This window comes from Siphateles boraxobius, unplaced genomic scaffold (assembly GCF_051911475.1).
Source record: "Siphateles boraxobius isolate OS27281-9 unplaced genomic scaffold, OSU_SipBor_1 126, whole genome shotgun sequence".
Lineage (NCBI taxonomy): Eukaryota > Metazoa > Chordata > Actinopteri > Cypriniformes > Leuciscidae > Siphateles > Siphateles boraxobius.
Window position 1 is genome coordinate 564,210 of NW_027508729.1, and position 16,269 is coordinate 580,478.

Below are 16,269 nucleotides of genomic sequence, written 5' to 3' on the forward strand. Positions count from 1 at the left end.
CATATCAGTGAATCAGATCATCAGATGATGACTATAACATCATCAATTAATGATCGAGATCATCTGATATTTTCTCCAGCATTTATTACTATGACAAACGTGTATCAAATACAAAGTTAAAGCAGCCAGAGAAAAGCAAAAGTTAAATCTCAAGGGTCATGACCCCAACTAAAGCAGACACGGATCCCCATCATGGTGACATCAAATTTATTTTAAAGGTTTTTACACTTTATTTAAATTAGCATATTTTACTTTCATTTTATGGTTTTTGTTTGGCAGACGCAGCTGCCAGTCATTTGACAATTTTTTTACGATTTTTTTTACAATGAAGGTATATGATCGTGATTATTCAGGAAATACCTGTAAAATAACAGTGTTTTTCAGTTTATTTAAGTTAGGATGTTTTACAGTTTTTTGGGGGAGCTGACAGTCATTTGATCATTTTATCATTTAACTGTTTTGTTACTGTTAAATTACAGATTATATTTGTAATTTTACATACATTTTTATGTAATTTAAGAAAACAGAAAAAATACTGTATGAAAAATACAATAAATTTTCTGTATAAAAAATGTGAATTACTGTAATTTGTCATTAATGTCACAATACCTAAAATAACAGCTGAATTTTTATTTTACATATATTATTTGTAATTTTACAGTGTTTTGAGTACAATTTAAAATGAAAGAAAATGATCGTCAAAAAATCACAGTTATTTTCTGTAAAATTAGGATTTTTTTTACAGTGAAAATACAGCAAGGGCTAAAAGTGTAGGATAGACTGTGTGCAGTTGAGACACCTTAAATAACTAGCGTGTGCAGCAAGCACAAGTTGTGATTTTTGCTGTGCACATGCGTATTCGTGTCCTCTTTTATCGTGGGAAATTTGAACAACGGACGCATCTCCGATCCGAAGAAGTTTTTTTTCTAAGGTAATACTTTCACTTCAGCATGCATACTCCACAATGAAGAGCTTATTATCCTTATGTGACTGTGTTAAACGTAACTGGTATCATCACACACGTTATTCTGTGCCCTAAAAACTGGCATATTTACTGATATTGCGTCATGCAAGGTCACTGCAAAATGTAGAGAAATGTGCGAGGTGGCCAGCGGGGTAAGTTGAGCCACACGTGTATCTGTACCCGCGAAAGAGTTCTATTAGGAAACACACTGTTTAATTGTTCAGAGTTATGATAACAGGTTAAACGTCGTAATTAGCCAGCATAGGACGCAAATGAAAATAAAATTCGATATTTGTGATATTTAAACTGTGTATTATTAATAAATATATTAAATATATTGTTCCTGTTTTATACATTTTAACCTGTGCTAATTTAAATAAAATGAATGAATTTGAATGGATTAATAAATAAACATGTTGCCCAATTGTTATTTTCTTTATTTGTCTTTATTTTTAATGTATTTGTAATTAATAGTTTATGTATTAGTTTAGTCATGTTTTTGGTGAGATACATTTTCTCTCTTCTGTTTGTCCTGCGTACGACCAGGTGTTTCACGACTCGTGTGATTAATTGATTGCTGTTTGAAAGAACTCTGATTTTGTTTGTCACACACACACACACACACACACACACAGACACACGCTCGCGCGCGTGCGCGAAGGCTCATTGACCACAAGGTGTACCGTTGCTCTGCACCAGTTTTTTTTTAAATACCCAAGCCATGAAACAATAAAGACTGTTTGCAGAATGTAAGCTATCCTGCTCTACAGCTTTTAGGTAATAATACAGATTATAAAACAAGATCAACTCAAGCTCTTCTAAACGGTGTGTGTGTGTGTGTGTGTGTGTGTGTGTGTGTGTGTGTGTGTGTGTGTGTGTGTGTGTGTGTGTGTGTGTGTGTGTGTGTGTGTGTGTATGTGTGGGAGTGCCTGTGTTTATATTACATTGCGGAGACCAAATGTCCCCACAAGGATATTAAAACCTGAGTTCACCTATATTGTGTGGAGCAGACAGCAGTGCACGAGGTGAATGGTTTAGCCTACTAAATATACTAAACTTTGAATTTTGAAAATGTAAAAATGCATAAAGTTTTTTTGTGATGGGTAGGTTTAGGGGTAGATTGGTGTAAGGGAAGAGTATATACAATTTGTAGCTACGGTATAAAAACCATTATGCCTATGTAGAGAGAGAGAGAGAGAGAGAGAGAGAGAGAGAGAGAGAGAGAGAGAGAGAGAGAGAGATAGATAGAGAGAGATAGAGATAGATAGAGAGAGAGAGAGAGAGAGAGAGAGAGAGAGAGAGACTACACTGGACTGCAAATGTCTGCGTGTTTTTAGGGCTCCTCCATATCTTATCGTTGTTTGGCTTTGTGATAAAATAATGCGTCAACCTTCGAAAATAATCTAAACACCATTCTCGACAAAGGCAATCCCACAGTCAAACACAAACTACTACTACTAATGAAAATCGCATCTTCCCTGACAAAATTCCACTACGCAAATTACAAGTCAATATCGGGTGTGTATGACGATTTTACAGGATAAGAGCGAGTTAAAGAGGGGCGGGGACGAGAGTGCGAGTGCGTGTGTGTGTGTGTGTGATTCAGGGGTTAAAGGCGACACACACACACACACACGCACACACTCGTGCATGACTGAATGTGTCTGATGGCATCGGCGTCTCTCCAGTGGATCTTCACACTGCTGATGGTCCTGGTCATCTTTCAGGGTGTGTGTGTGGTGTTTTACTACATACCCGACAAACACTCGTCCAGGTGAGAACTTTTATCTCGATATTTCATTACAATTCAATAAACGCTATTTAAATTAATTCAAATCGGTCTCCGTGTTGCTGTTTTTTAAAGGACAAGTTCGGTATTTTACACGTAAAGCTCTGTTTTAAGATCGTTTCTGATGAAATAGAACGGTTAAGATTAAAATTTGGACAAATGCTGCTGTCCCGATAATTTTCGGTTCCTGTATGAGCACCATTTGTTACGCAGGAGAGTAGAGCTGATCAGCACTGAATCAGAGATAAAGGTGTTTCACTCTATTGTGCTTCAAATAAATCCTTCAATTTACTGCGGTGAAAATGTTTGAACCATTTGCTGTCTTTCTGCAATTCCACAAGTCTGACAATGTGCCAATTAATGTATTCACCATAGGCTACACATTGTTTCAAAGCAGCTTAACAGAAAATCACGATGTTAATGTTTATAACATCTTAAAATGTATATAAACTCTAGGATCTTTATAACATCTTAGAGCTGGACGATACTTGTGTGACGATATTCAATTCAATTCAATTCAAATTTATTTGTATAGCGCTTTTCACAATACACATTGTCTCAAAGCAGCTTTACAGAATGTGCATTTCGGAAATGTACATAGAAAAATTTTATGTATTAATTTAACTCATCGCAGGTGTTGGGGCATCTGAAGTCTCCGTGAGAGGCTGGATACAAACTGGAGCTGATACAAACTAGCGTCCCGAGATAACAGCAGAAAGGCAGATGGGAAATAATTAGCATAGCTGATGTTCATAATGTTAATGCATTCGAACTGATTCAGCAGTGGTATAAAAGGTAAGCATTAAGTGAATGCTTGGTTAAAGAGATGCGTCTTTAATCTAGTTTTAAACTGGGACATCGAGTCTGAGTCTCGAACAATATCAGGAAGGCTATTCCAGAGTTTAGGAGCTAAATGTGAGAACGCCCTCCCTCCTTTAGTGGACTTAGATATCCTAGGAATGACCAGAAGCCTTGAATTTAGTGATCTTAAAGAACGCGATGGATTGTATGGCGATAGAAGGTCTGTTAAATACACAGGAGCTAAACCATTTAGGGCTTTATAGGTCAGTAGGAATACTTTGTAATTGATACGTAACTTAATAGGTAACCAGTGTAGAGATGATAAAATCGGTGTTATATGATCATATTTTCTTGATCTAGTAAGAACTCTAGCAGCTGCATTTTGCACTAACTGTAGCTTGTTTATTGAGGATGCAGGACAACCAGCTAATAAAGCATTACAGTAATCTAGTCTCGAGGTCATGAATGCATGAACTAACTTTTCTGCATCAGAAACAGATAGCATGTTGCGTAGCTTAGCAATGTTTCTAAGGTGGAAAAAGGCTGTTCTTGTAATATATGAAATATGATTTTCGAAAGTCAAGTTGCGGTCTAGTATAACACCCAGGTCTTTTACTGTAGTGGATAAAGTAACAGGACATCCTTCTAAATTAAAGTTGTATTGTAAGGAATTTTGTGGGTAGTTTTTTGGACCAATAAGTAATACCTCCGTTTTATCTGAATTTAATAGCAGGAAATTACACGTCATCCAGCATTTTATATCATTTAGACACTCTGTCAATTTAGATAAGTTAGTGTTTTCATCTGGTCGTGATGAGATATATAATTGAGTGTCATCAGCATAACAGTGGAAATTAATTCCATGTTTTCTTATAATATTACCAAGTGGCAGCATGTATATTGAGAATAGCAGAGGGCCTAACACCGATCCTTGCGGCACTCCATAGTCTACTGACGTTATCTTTGATTTTCCCCCATTTAAACAGACAAAATGGTAACGGTCTGATAAGTACGATCTAAACCAGCTTAATGCCTGTACCTGAACACCAGTGTAGTTTTGTAGTCGATCCAAGAGTATTTTATGATCTATAGTGTCGAACGCAGCGCTAAGATCGAGTAGTACTAGTATTGAGATACAGCCTTGGTCAGAAGCTAAAATAAATCATTTGTAATTTTAAATAGCGCAGTTTCTGTGCTATGATGCGGTCTGAATCCTGACTGGAATTTTTCATAGATATCATTTTCTTGTAAGAAAGAGCACAATTGAGCGGACACAATTTTTTCTAGTATTTTAGACATAAATGGAAGATTTGAGATGGGTCTGTAATTTGCTAAGTTATTTGGATCTAATTGCGGTTTCTTAATGAGAGGTTTTATTACTGCCAGCTTGAATATTTTTGGAACATGACCTAAAAATAAAGACGAGTTAATAATATTAAGAAGAGGCTCTTCGACTACAGGTAACACTTCTCTCAGTAGTTTAGTGGGTATTGGATCTAATAAACATGTTGTTGGTTTAGATGCAATGATAAGTTTATTTAGCTCTTCCTGTCCTATAGTTGTAAAGCGGTGTAGTTGTTCTAGAGGGGCCATAATTGAGGCTGAATCATAAGACATCATAGAGGATTGTATATTTACAATTGTGTTTCGGATGCTTTCTATTTTCTCATTGAAGTAATTCATAAAATCATTACTACTATATTGTAACGGAATATTTTGCTCTGGTGATGTTTGTTTATTTGTTAGTCTAGCCACGGTGTTAAATAAAAACCTTGGATTATTTTGGTTATTTTCTATTAGTTTGCGGAGATGCTCAGCCCTGGCTGCTTTTAGAGCCTTTTTATAACGTGACATACTGTCTTTCCACGCGATTCTAAAGACCTCTAAATTAGTTTGTTTCCATTTACGCTCTAAGTTACCAGTTTCTCTCTTGATTGCATGCGTAGCACTGTTGTACCATGGTGCTTTAGTTTTCTCTCTAACCTTTTTTAATCTAATTGGTGCAACAATATCTAGTGTACTAGAGAACATGGTGCTCAAACTGCTAGTCATTTCCTCTAGTGCATCTGTTTGTTTGGGTGCACTGAGCAGCTGAGATAGATCAGGTAAGCTATTTGAGAATCTATGTATAGTGGTTGGAAGGATTGTTCTGCCTGGATATTAACAATCGCGGAGTTGCTATGCAGATGAAGATAGACATAGGCTAACGTTATTTGTAGCCTTTATGTAAAGACCTGACAATAATATAATTGGCATACAACTATAATTGCGATGGAAAAATATATTGTATTGATTTATTAGTAGATGTGAGGGCTAATCTCAACTAGCCTTGTTTTCTGTTCAGATGGAATGAAAATGAAGTTGCGCTTCGAGTGAAACGGAAACTTCTGGAACAAGGAAAAAATGCATGCAAATAAGTGTAGCAACATATATATTCATCAGTGGCTGGTTTTAGTGCAGTGATGGTTTTGAGCACATCTTTTTTGTTCAACATTAGTAGACGTTTTGCTGCAACTTACACAAGTAGGCGACTGAATTCCTGATTCCTATCGCACAATCATAATTTTATTGGCATGTTCTTGCACAAATTGTTGTGCATCCTCCTCTTCAAGAAGAACTGTTCAACCCCCTTACCTTCTGGCAGGGGCGCAGCCATCATTTCAAAAGTGAGGAGCCCTATACCAGTTTTTTTCAGACCTTTGTTGACAGGTTTTTCCGTAATTGGCTTAATATGCTATTTATGTTTAAAGCAATAAGAAAGGAAAGAAAGAAAGAAAGAAAGAAAGAAAGAAAGAAAGAAAGAAAGAAAGAAAGAAAGAAAGAAATGCAGATGTTCTGTACTTTATATTGCACGTGGTATTGTATAATTGTACTATAACGTTTACATATTTGAAATCGTTTTTGTGTATGTTGTTTAGTATGTGAATGGCACACAGGATACGTGCACATTCACACTACTTTATTCTAGTCCACATTTCAGGAAGGAAATAAAAAAGTCACTCAAACCACACAATTGCAAAGATGTCACAGGCAAGGCAAGGCAAGGCAAGTTTATTTATATAGCACATTTCATACACAATGGTAATTCAAAGTGCTTTACATAGAAGAAATTAAAATAATCAAAAGAAATCAGAATAATTAAAACAGTTTAGAATAAAAGATAAAATACAGAAATCAGAATAATTAAAACATAAATTAAAATACAGTGCAAACAGTCGGACGAACAGTGGCACAGTGCTCATTCAGTAAATGCACAGTTAAACAGATGTGTTTTGAGTCTGGATTTGAATGTGACTACTGTAGGAGCACATCTGATCTCTTCTGGAAGCTGGTTCCAGCTGCGGCTGGCATAGTAGCTAAAAGCAGACTCGCCATGCTTAGAGTGAACCCTTGGTATTTCTAGCCGATGTGATCCTAATGATCTGAGTGATCTGTTGGGTTTATATTCACTGAGCATATCTGCAATGTATTGAGGTCCTAGGCCATTGAATGATTTATATACCAGTAATAATACTTTAAAATCAATCCTAAATGTAACTGGCAGCCAGTGTAAAGACCTGAGGACTGGTGTGATGTGTTCATATGTTCTGGTTCTGCTCAGCGTTCTGTATGAGCTGCAACTGTCTTATGGTCTTTTTGGGAAGGCCAGTGAGAAGTCCATTACAATAATCCACCCTACTGGTGATGAAAGCATGCACAAGTTTTTCTAATTCTTGACTCGAAACAAAGCATCTAATTCTTGCAATATTTTTCAGGTGATAATATGCTGATTTAGTTATTGCTTTGACATGACTACTGAAACTAAGGTCTGACTCCAGAGACACACCCAGATTCCTGACTTGATTTTTAGTTGTTTGACCCCTAGACTGAAGGTATGCGTTCACCTTGAGAACTTCATCTTTGTTTCCAAACGCAATGACTTCAGTTTTGTCTTTGTTTAACTGAAGAAAGTTTTGGCACATCCAATTGTTTACTTCATCAATGCATTGGCAAAGGGAGTCAATGGGGCTGTAATCGTTAGGCGATAGGGATAAGTAGAGCTGTGTGTCGTCTGCATAGCTATGGTAAGCGATTTGGTTCTTTCTCATTATTTGGCTCATTGGGAGCATGTACAGGTTGAATAGGAGTGGCGCAAGAATTGAGCCTTGAGGGACTCCGCATGTCATGGATTTCCACTCAGACTTATGGTCTCCTATACTCACATAATAACCTCTGCCTCCTAAGTATGACCTGAACCATTTTAGGACTATCCCAGAAAGCCCGACCCAGTTTTCCAGCCTGTCAAGAAGTATTTTGTGATCGACAGTGTCAAATGCAGCACTGAGGTCGAGTAGTACCAGCACTGATAATTTGCCTGTATCAGTATTTAAGCGAATATCATTTATTATCTTTATGAGCGCGGTCTCTGTACTGTGGTGCGGTCGGAAACCAGATTGAAAATGGTCAAAGTATCCATTCGAGCTTAAGAATTTGTTCAGCTGATTGAACACAACTTTTTCAATGATCTTGCCTATGAAAGGAAGATTTGAGATCGGTCTATAGTTGTTTAATATGGTCTTATCCAGATTGCTCTTTTTCAGGAGGGGCTTGACAACAGCAGTTTTCAGGGAGGTCGGAAAACTCCCAGAGAGAAGTGAGGCATTTACCACTTCTAGGAGATCTGCTTCTAAGCTGTGTAACACATTTTTGAAAAAAGATGTGGGAAGTGCGTCAAGGGCGCAGGTTGATGTTTTTAGGTGCTGTACGGTTTCTTCCAAAATTTTGCCATCAATTTCTTCGAAATCAGACATAGTGGCTACTTTCTCGTGCTGTTGTCTGATCTGCCTGACACCAGCGCAACTCAAGGATGAGCTGATCACCTTTCTGATATTATTGATTTTCTCAGAGAAGAAAGAAGCAAACTCACTGCACTTTCTCACTGAGAGCATTTCACTGGGAATCTGGCTTGGGGGGTTTGTCAGTCTCTCTACAGTAGCAAAAAGAGTGCGCGTGTTGTTTATATTGCTGTTTATAATATTCGAGAAAAAAGTCTGTCTAGCTTTGCTTAGTTCCTTATTGAAAGCATGGATGCTGTCTTTGTAGATGTTATAATGGACTACAAGTTTTGTCTTCCGCCACATGCGCTCTGCTTTTCTGCATTGTCTTTTCATATTTTGCACTGCTGTTGAGTTTCTCCAAGGTGCTTTTTGTCTGCCACTCTTCTTCCTGACTTTCACAGGAGCAATATCATCAATTACACTCTTAACTTTTGAGTTAAAAGAATCAAGGAGAAAATCAACAGAGTCAGCAGATATGCTTGGTGTTAAAGATATAGCCTTCATAAATAGTACACTAGTGTTCTCATTTAAGCATCTCTTCTTGACAGACACAGATCTAGCTTCAATGGCAGGAGAGATCAATATATCAAAGAAAATACAAAAATGATCAGACAGTGCTACATCCTTAATAACAATTGATGAAATGTTTAGACCCTTACAGATAAGTAAATCTAGAGTGTGTCCACGATTATGTGTGGCTCCATGTACATGCTGAGTCAGATCAAAAGTTTTTAAAACAGTTTTGATTTCTTTTGCCATATTGTTTTCTGCATTATCTATGTGGATGTTAAAATCTCCAGCAATGGCAAAGCAGTCAAACTCTGAGGAAATTGCTGATAACAGTTCTGTTAAGTTCTCAGCAAAAGCTGGAGAGTATTTTGGAGGCCTGTAAACAATGATAAGTAAAATGCGTGGAGCACCTTTTAACACAATACCCAGATATTCGAAAGACGGGTAATTCCCAAATGATATTTGCTTACATTGATAGACATCTTTATAAAGAGCAGCTAAACCTCCGCCTCTTCTGACAGCTCTGCAGACACTTATAAAAGTAAAGTTAGGAGGGGCTGTTTCATTGAGGACTGTTGCACTGCAACTTTCTTCTAGCCAAGTTTCATTTAGCAACATAAAATCCAGGTTGTATGTGGTTATTAAGTCGTTGACTAAAAGTGATTTATTTTTAAGTGAGCGGATGTTTAAAAGTGCTAACTTAACAGTCTTACTTTTTGTCCCAACAGCAATCTTGGTATGTCGTGTAATAGGCACCAGATTAGATGGGTTTGCTGTACGGCTTTTGAAGGCCTTAGACTTTCTATCATGTAATTGAACAGCAATAGAAAAAGATACAGGCACACTGGGTTCCCGCTTGTTCTGTAAACATTTGAGAAAGTTATTGTTATCATAGCGGGGACCCGACACATATCACTGAGAGCTGGTATCAGTTGTTTTTGGTTCACCTCGAGCCGCTGGAGGAGGGTGTGGGCCCTGGCGCTGTGGCAGAGGCCGAAGAGCTCTCACAGGAGGAGGGGGAGGGCGAGCTGGGCCCGTAGGCTTTGGTGGTTGTGGGGCCTGGCGTTTTTTGGTTGGTATCTGGGGGCTCGCAGCAAAAGAGTGGGATAGTCTAGTTCCAGCATGCACCAGTTGTTCCATTTTCTCTGAGAAGCACAGAAGTGGAGATGCTGGAGACAGTGATAATGTTTCCGGTGAGAGTGATTTTTGCTCTGGTGTTATTGGAGGCTGTAATATGCTGTCCTGGTTTCCCTGGCTGTTTTCCAGAAAGTCGTCCTTGGGTGCTGTATATTGGAGCAGTGCTGGTATGTCACAGTCTGTCTGTGGTGAGCTCTGTGGGCAGGGCTCAGCTGAGATTGTGTCCGTGAGCAGAGGTTGTTGTGGCTGAGTGGTGTTATCACTGTCCTTGTGTAATGTGTCAACCGCATGTCCATTTAGGGGCTGAAGTGAAATCCTGTGGTCATTCATACTGTATCCAGGTGTGTGTGTGCCATTCAGGTTGAGTGGATTGGCACACATTGCAGAAGGATGACGGAGGGAGAAGTACATATTGTCCTTTAGCACTCTTGAACCAAGTTTGTTTGGGTGGTGGCCATCCTGTTGAAACAGTTGCCTCTGACTCCAGAAAAGATTGAAGTTGTCAATAAAGTTCACTCCTTTTATATTGCAGGTTTTTTGCAGCCATGTATTAAGCCCAAGCAACCGTGAAAACTTATTTGTTCCTCTTGCTGGGAGTGGTCCACTGATGAATGTTTGAACTTTCAGTCTTTTAAGTGTTTCAAAAAGTTCATTGAAATCCTTTTTAAGAAGTTCCGACTGCTCTTTATGAATATCATTCTTCCCCACATGAATGATGAGTCGATTTGCAGTCTTATGTTTCATCAGAATGTTCTGAAGTTCCCTGTTTACATCGGATGTTGTTGCTTGTGGAAGGCAGCACGTTGTTGTATCCCTGCTATTAATGTTTCTGATTACGGAGTCGCCCACTATCAGAGTCCTGGGCTCGGCTGCACTGTGAGCTGAGTGCCGCTGTCTGCTCGACCTTGAGCCCCAGTTAGCATCAGTGTTAGCTACTGGCTGATTCTGTCTGTGTGTGATCACATTCATCAAATTTGGGGATTCCTCATTCATTAATACTTCAAATCTGTTCTCAAGATGTATAGGCGGTGGTAGGAGACCAGTGTTTGCAGTCCTTGTCAGAGCCGTATCTGGGGTAGAGGATGCTACTGCAGTAATATGTGATGCTCGTGACAATCTGATGTCTCGAGTGCCTTTGGGTCTCGCACCCTGTTTGTGCCATCGATTAGTAAAACGATCGGCTTGTTTCTCTACACTCAGTATGGCCTGTCGAGAAGCACTAGATTCATGGGACTCACCGGCTGTATGCTGAGGACGTCCATGACAAAGCTCTGTTGTGTGTTCCGTCTGGTTTGGTGGTCCCGCAATTAACTTTGTTTCAAGAATTGCAATCCTTTGTAAAAGTCTGTGGCAGTTGGAGCAGCAAGTAGATTCCAGAGGAGGCATTTTCTTATCCTTATGAATGTAGGCAGTTTTGTTTTCTCTTCCCCGGAATGTAAGCTTTCAGTGGGAGGCTGGTTGAATAAAATAATTCAGCTTTTTTTTGTAGTAATCCAAACGTTTGAGCACTGTGCTGATTTGCTGAAGTTAAAATTAGGATAATAAAAGGAGATAAAATATAGAAATATAAAAGCGATAGAGCAAAGCGCGGAGCAGTAAGCGAGAGCGTCCGAACAGTAGCTGAGGCAAAATGATACACAGTAGGAGACCTTAAATCAGTAGAACAATAAGATGCAATAAACAGTTAGTGTTATTAGTTGGTCGTTTCATTTATGCTTTTCTTTTTAGGCTGATTTGTTCAAAAGCAGTAGATTATTTACACAGAGTTAAAGCTAACATATATCTCAGCATTTTAATACTTGAAACTGCCAAAAGTTTATCTGCGATGTTGATTCTCATCTATGAATTGCTGAGCAATCATCTCCCTATCTATACTGTTCAGTTTGGATGTGACACACAGCAACACTGTTTAGACGAGACTGTGTCATTGTGCTTCAGAGCCAGGTTTTTAATCTTCAAAGACAACTGAAGCTTCTTTCAGCCTCTGCTGAAGTAACAGGGCAAACAAGGAGCAACCTTACAAGTGTTTCCACTTGGTCAAAGAGTTGGCGGACTTCTGGCAACATATTCCGAAGAGTGTTTGCAGCCTCAGTAGTTGACTGATAATTATACTTGGACTTGATCATTGCACCCTCAGTGAAGCCCAGTGCTTTTCTGGATATTGTTCCAACAGACCAGCATCAGACTCTCCTGTCAACAGTACCTTTTCAATAGAACTGATCGTAAGCAGCCCCTCTTGCTCAAATCTTTCTTGAAACTGCATATTGACAACATCCAAGGCCTTGAAAATTCTGTCCTGAAGTATTCTGCCGAGGAACTAGGGGAGAGCCGGGACAGTTGAAACACTTTTCAGATAAACAAAGTTTTCTAAGAGAAGGTTACAGATAGATTAGGGCTGTCGCGATAACCGCAATATTGCAGTACCGCGCTACTGACAGGCCAACCGCAGAGAAACGCAAGTAACCGCAGCAACCGCGAACCGCGTTTTCTTTTTTCATAAGCTCAAAGTTAAAAAAATAATTAACACCTTGTTTCATTACATCTATCATTTAAGGAATCAGCTTTTTTGAACGTTTTTGTTGAATGAACGGTTTAATGACTCACTCAAAGACAGTCCGTTGGCATAACAACTGCGCGCTGAGTGACAGTCTTTCAATGCGCAGAGACGCTGTTTAGTTTCGGTTACATTGGTTACATTGTTTTTGTGTATGCTGACCACATCATAACACGTATTTATATAGCAAATAAATATAAATAAATAAATGGCGGTAAAACCGCATATCGCCCTATTGAGCCACTCAAAATTACCGCAAGGGAAATTCCTTCACCGCGACAGCCCTAAGATAGATTTTTTTTTTTCTTTTTGTGATCAACAACTCTCAAATGTGTTCTCTTAGTATCATGTGTTATTCGGTACAAATATAGAATGATTTAAGTAAAAATTGACTTTGAACGGTAGTTGTGCTTTGTTTCAATCGTCCCGCATGAGCGGGAACACACGGGTGGGACGGATGAAACATAACAGTTTAAACGGCAATTCATCTGTACATCGACTGACCACAGGGGTTCCCCAGGGGTCAGTGCTTGGACCCCTCCTCTTCTCCATTTACACCACATCACTGGGACCCATCATACAGGCACATGGTTTCTCTTACCATTGCTATGCTGATGACACCCAGCTCTACCTCTCATTTCAACCAGACGATCCCACAGTAGCTGCACGTATCTCTAGCTGTCTGGCGGACATCTCGGCATGGATGAAGGAACATCACCTGCAGCTCAATCTGGCAAAGACTGAGCTTCTTGTTCTCCCTGCCAATCCGTCTCTAAAGCACGACTTCACTATCCAGTTAGACTCATCCTCAATCACCCCATCAAGGTCAGTCAGAAATCTTGGAGTAATCTTTGATGACCAGCTAACCTTCACAGACCACATTTCAAAGACAGCTCGATCATGCAGGTTTGCAATGCACAACATCAGGAAGATCAGGCCTTTCCTAACTGAGCATGCAACACAGCTTCTTGTACAGGCCCTGGTTATTTCTAGGCTTGATTACCGCAATGCTCTTCTAGCTGGTCTTCCATCATGTGCAACTAAACCCTTACAATTGATCCAGAATGCTGCTGCTCGTCTTGTATTCAACGAGCCCAAAAGGGCCCACGTCACTCCGCTGTTCATCTCCCTGCATTGGCTACCACTCGCTGCTCGAATCAAGTTCAAGGCGCTGACACTTGCTTACAGATTGTCCACCGGCTCAGCTCCCTCCTACTTTCATTCGCTCCTACGGGTCTACATGCCTACCAGAAGCCTACGATCCGCCAAGGAGCGACGGCTCGTGGTGCCTTCACAGCGAGGCACAAAATCACTGTCCAGAACATTCTCATTCACGGTTCCATGCTGGTGGAATGACCTACCCACCCTCGTCCGTAATGCAGAATCCCTGACAGCATTCAAAAGACAACTGAAAACTTATCTCTTCAGTGAGCACTTAACATAAAAAAAATAAAATAAAAAAAAATAAATAAAAAAAAACCTTTCTCTTGAAATCTTCGCTTGTCTGGTTTATGCTACTCCGAGCAATGTTTGAACTTTGTATTCTGAGCACTCTTGCGTTGTTTTTGCCTCTCCACGATGACTCGCTTGGTTTAATCCTCAAATGTAAGTCGCTTTGGATAAAAGCGTCTGCTAAATGACTAAATGTAAATGTAAATGTAAATCTGATGTTTGTTTTCATGAACAATACCTTACCTCAGGTGAATGCGGCTATACAGCCACAAAAAACATCATTAAAGCATAAAATCTATAAAAATGGGAATGTGACTTGATTAATGACATGCAAAAACAAAAGTACACCTTACTGTCAACAGAAATGACCTCAATTTTAAGCCCCACAAACATAATTTGGGGACATCATTTACCCATATGCAAGTGAGAGGTTTGGTGTGGAAAAAAGGAAGGAAAAAGTACAAACTACTCCTGGAATGTCTAGACGAAATTGAAGGGTTAGTTAGAGAAAGGAGGCAGCTGAGGAGGAAAAGAGCAGAACAAGGTCAGAAGGAGGGACTCAATCTCTTACAAAGGGCCATAAAAGATAAGCTTGCAACATTACGCAGACCTGAGCGCCTATGGAAACGCTACAAAAAGGAGCGTGTGAGGGATAATTTCTATAAAGACCTATTCAAATTCGTAGAGAAGTTATTCACCAGTGAGAAGAATGGCACTTTAAAAGCATCTAGGGTTGAGCTAGAGAGATATTTTGAGGAAACGCATACAGATGCAAAAAGGCATGAGCCTATGTCAATTCCATCAGACATCCCACCTGTCAATCCACCAGAATACCAAATGGAGGTCTGTGCACCTAATTGGAAAGAGATAGAGCAGGCTGTGAGAAAGGCAAGGGCTTCATCATCTCCAGGGCCTAATGGAGTTCCGTACAGAGTGTACAAGAGTGCTTCAGGAGTTCTACAAATTCTGTGGAAATTGATAAAAGTGGCATGGGAAAAGCAGGTTGTACCTAGAGCATGGCGCAGAGCAGGTGGAGTCTTTATACCTAAAGAAAAAGATGCTACAAGCATCAGTCAGTTTCGTCCTATTTCACTATTAAACGTCGAAGGTAAGATTTTCTTCAGCATTATTGCTCAGAGATTGTCAACCTACCTATTAGAGAATGGCTTCATTGACACTTCAATTCAAAAAGCGGGCATTCCAGGGTTCTCAGGATGCTTAGAAAACATCAATGTTATCTGGCAACGAAATTCAATCAGCTAAAAAGGAGAGGAAGGAGCTCCATGTGACATTCCTGGATTTGGCTAATGCGTATGGTTCAGTGCCACATGAGCTTCTTTGGGCAGCATTTGATTTTTTCAGGGTACCGATGTCGATAACAAATTTAGTGAAAGCCTATTTTGGAGATTTGCAATTTAGTTTCTCAACTCCAGAATTCAGCACTACATGGCAATGCTTAGAGGTTGTAATAATGGCTGGATGCACAATTTCTCCACTGGCTTTTACCATGGCAATGGGAGTAATCATTAGGGCATCAAAATGGATAGTAGGGGGAGAGCACTTGGCTTCTGGGATGCGACTACCACCAATCAGAGCATACATGGATGACATGACAACCATGACTATAACAGTAGCCTGCACTAATCGGTTATTGGGTAAGTTAACCGATAACATTGAATGGGCACGAATGCAATTTAAGCCCTCTAAATCAAGGAGCATCTCGATAATTAAAGGATTAATTATCATTTTCATTAATAGTGAGGCAATACCAGCAGTTTCTGAGAAGCCAGTGAAGAGTCTTGGGTGATGGTACGATGGGGATCTAAAGGACACAGTTCGAGTGGGAGAAGTTAGACGACAAGCAGTGGAAGGGTTGAAGAGCATAAACAGCTGTGCTTTACCAGGCAAACTAAAACTCTGGTGCTTTCAGTTTGGTCTACTGCCGAGGTTGCTGTGGCCACTGACTGTGTACGAGGTTTCTTTGACAACAGTGGATAAGCTGGAAGCGTAAATAAGTTCATATATCAGGAAATGGTTGGGAGTTCCACGCTGCCTCAGCAGAGTGGGACTTTATAGTAAAGGAATATTGAAGCTCCCAGTCTCTGCTTTAACCGAGTGTCACGGGTCAGGGTGTGTCACCGGTCCCTCTCTGTTGTTTGTTTTGGTCCTGTCATTTCTGCAGCTTGTGACGGTGGCAATTAGCACAATCACGAGCTGATCTTCCCCACCTGTCTCTCGTTTCCTC

General features: G+C 39.8%; 1 protein-coding gene across 1 annotated transcript in view; it reads left to right on the forward strand.

Moving 5' to 3' along the window:
* Positions 1 to 2,604: 2,604 nt before the first annotated feature.
* LOC143733496 (alpha-2,8-sialyltransferase 8E-like) overlaps positions 2,605 to 16,269 on the forward strand; it is an 85,530-nt gene continuing 71,865 nt past the window's right edge. The window contains exon 1 of the mRNA XM_077225135.1: positions 2,605 to 2,738. Within this exon, the coding sequence (XP_077081250.1) occupies positions 2,623 to 2,738 (116 nt within the window). The 5' untranslated portion in view covers positions 2,605 to 2,622. The remainder of the gene's footprint in view (positions 2,739 to 16,269) is intronic.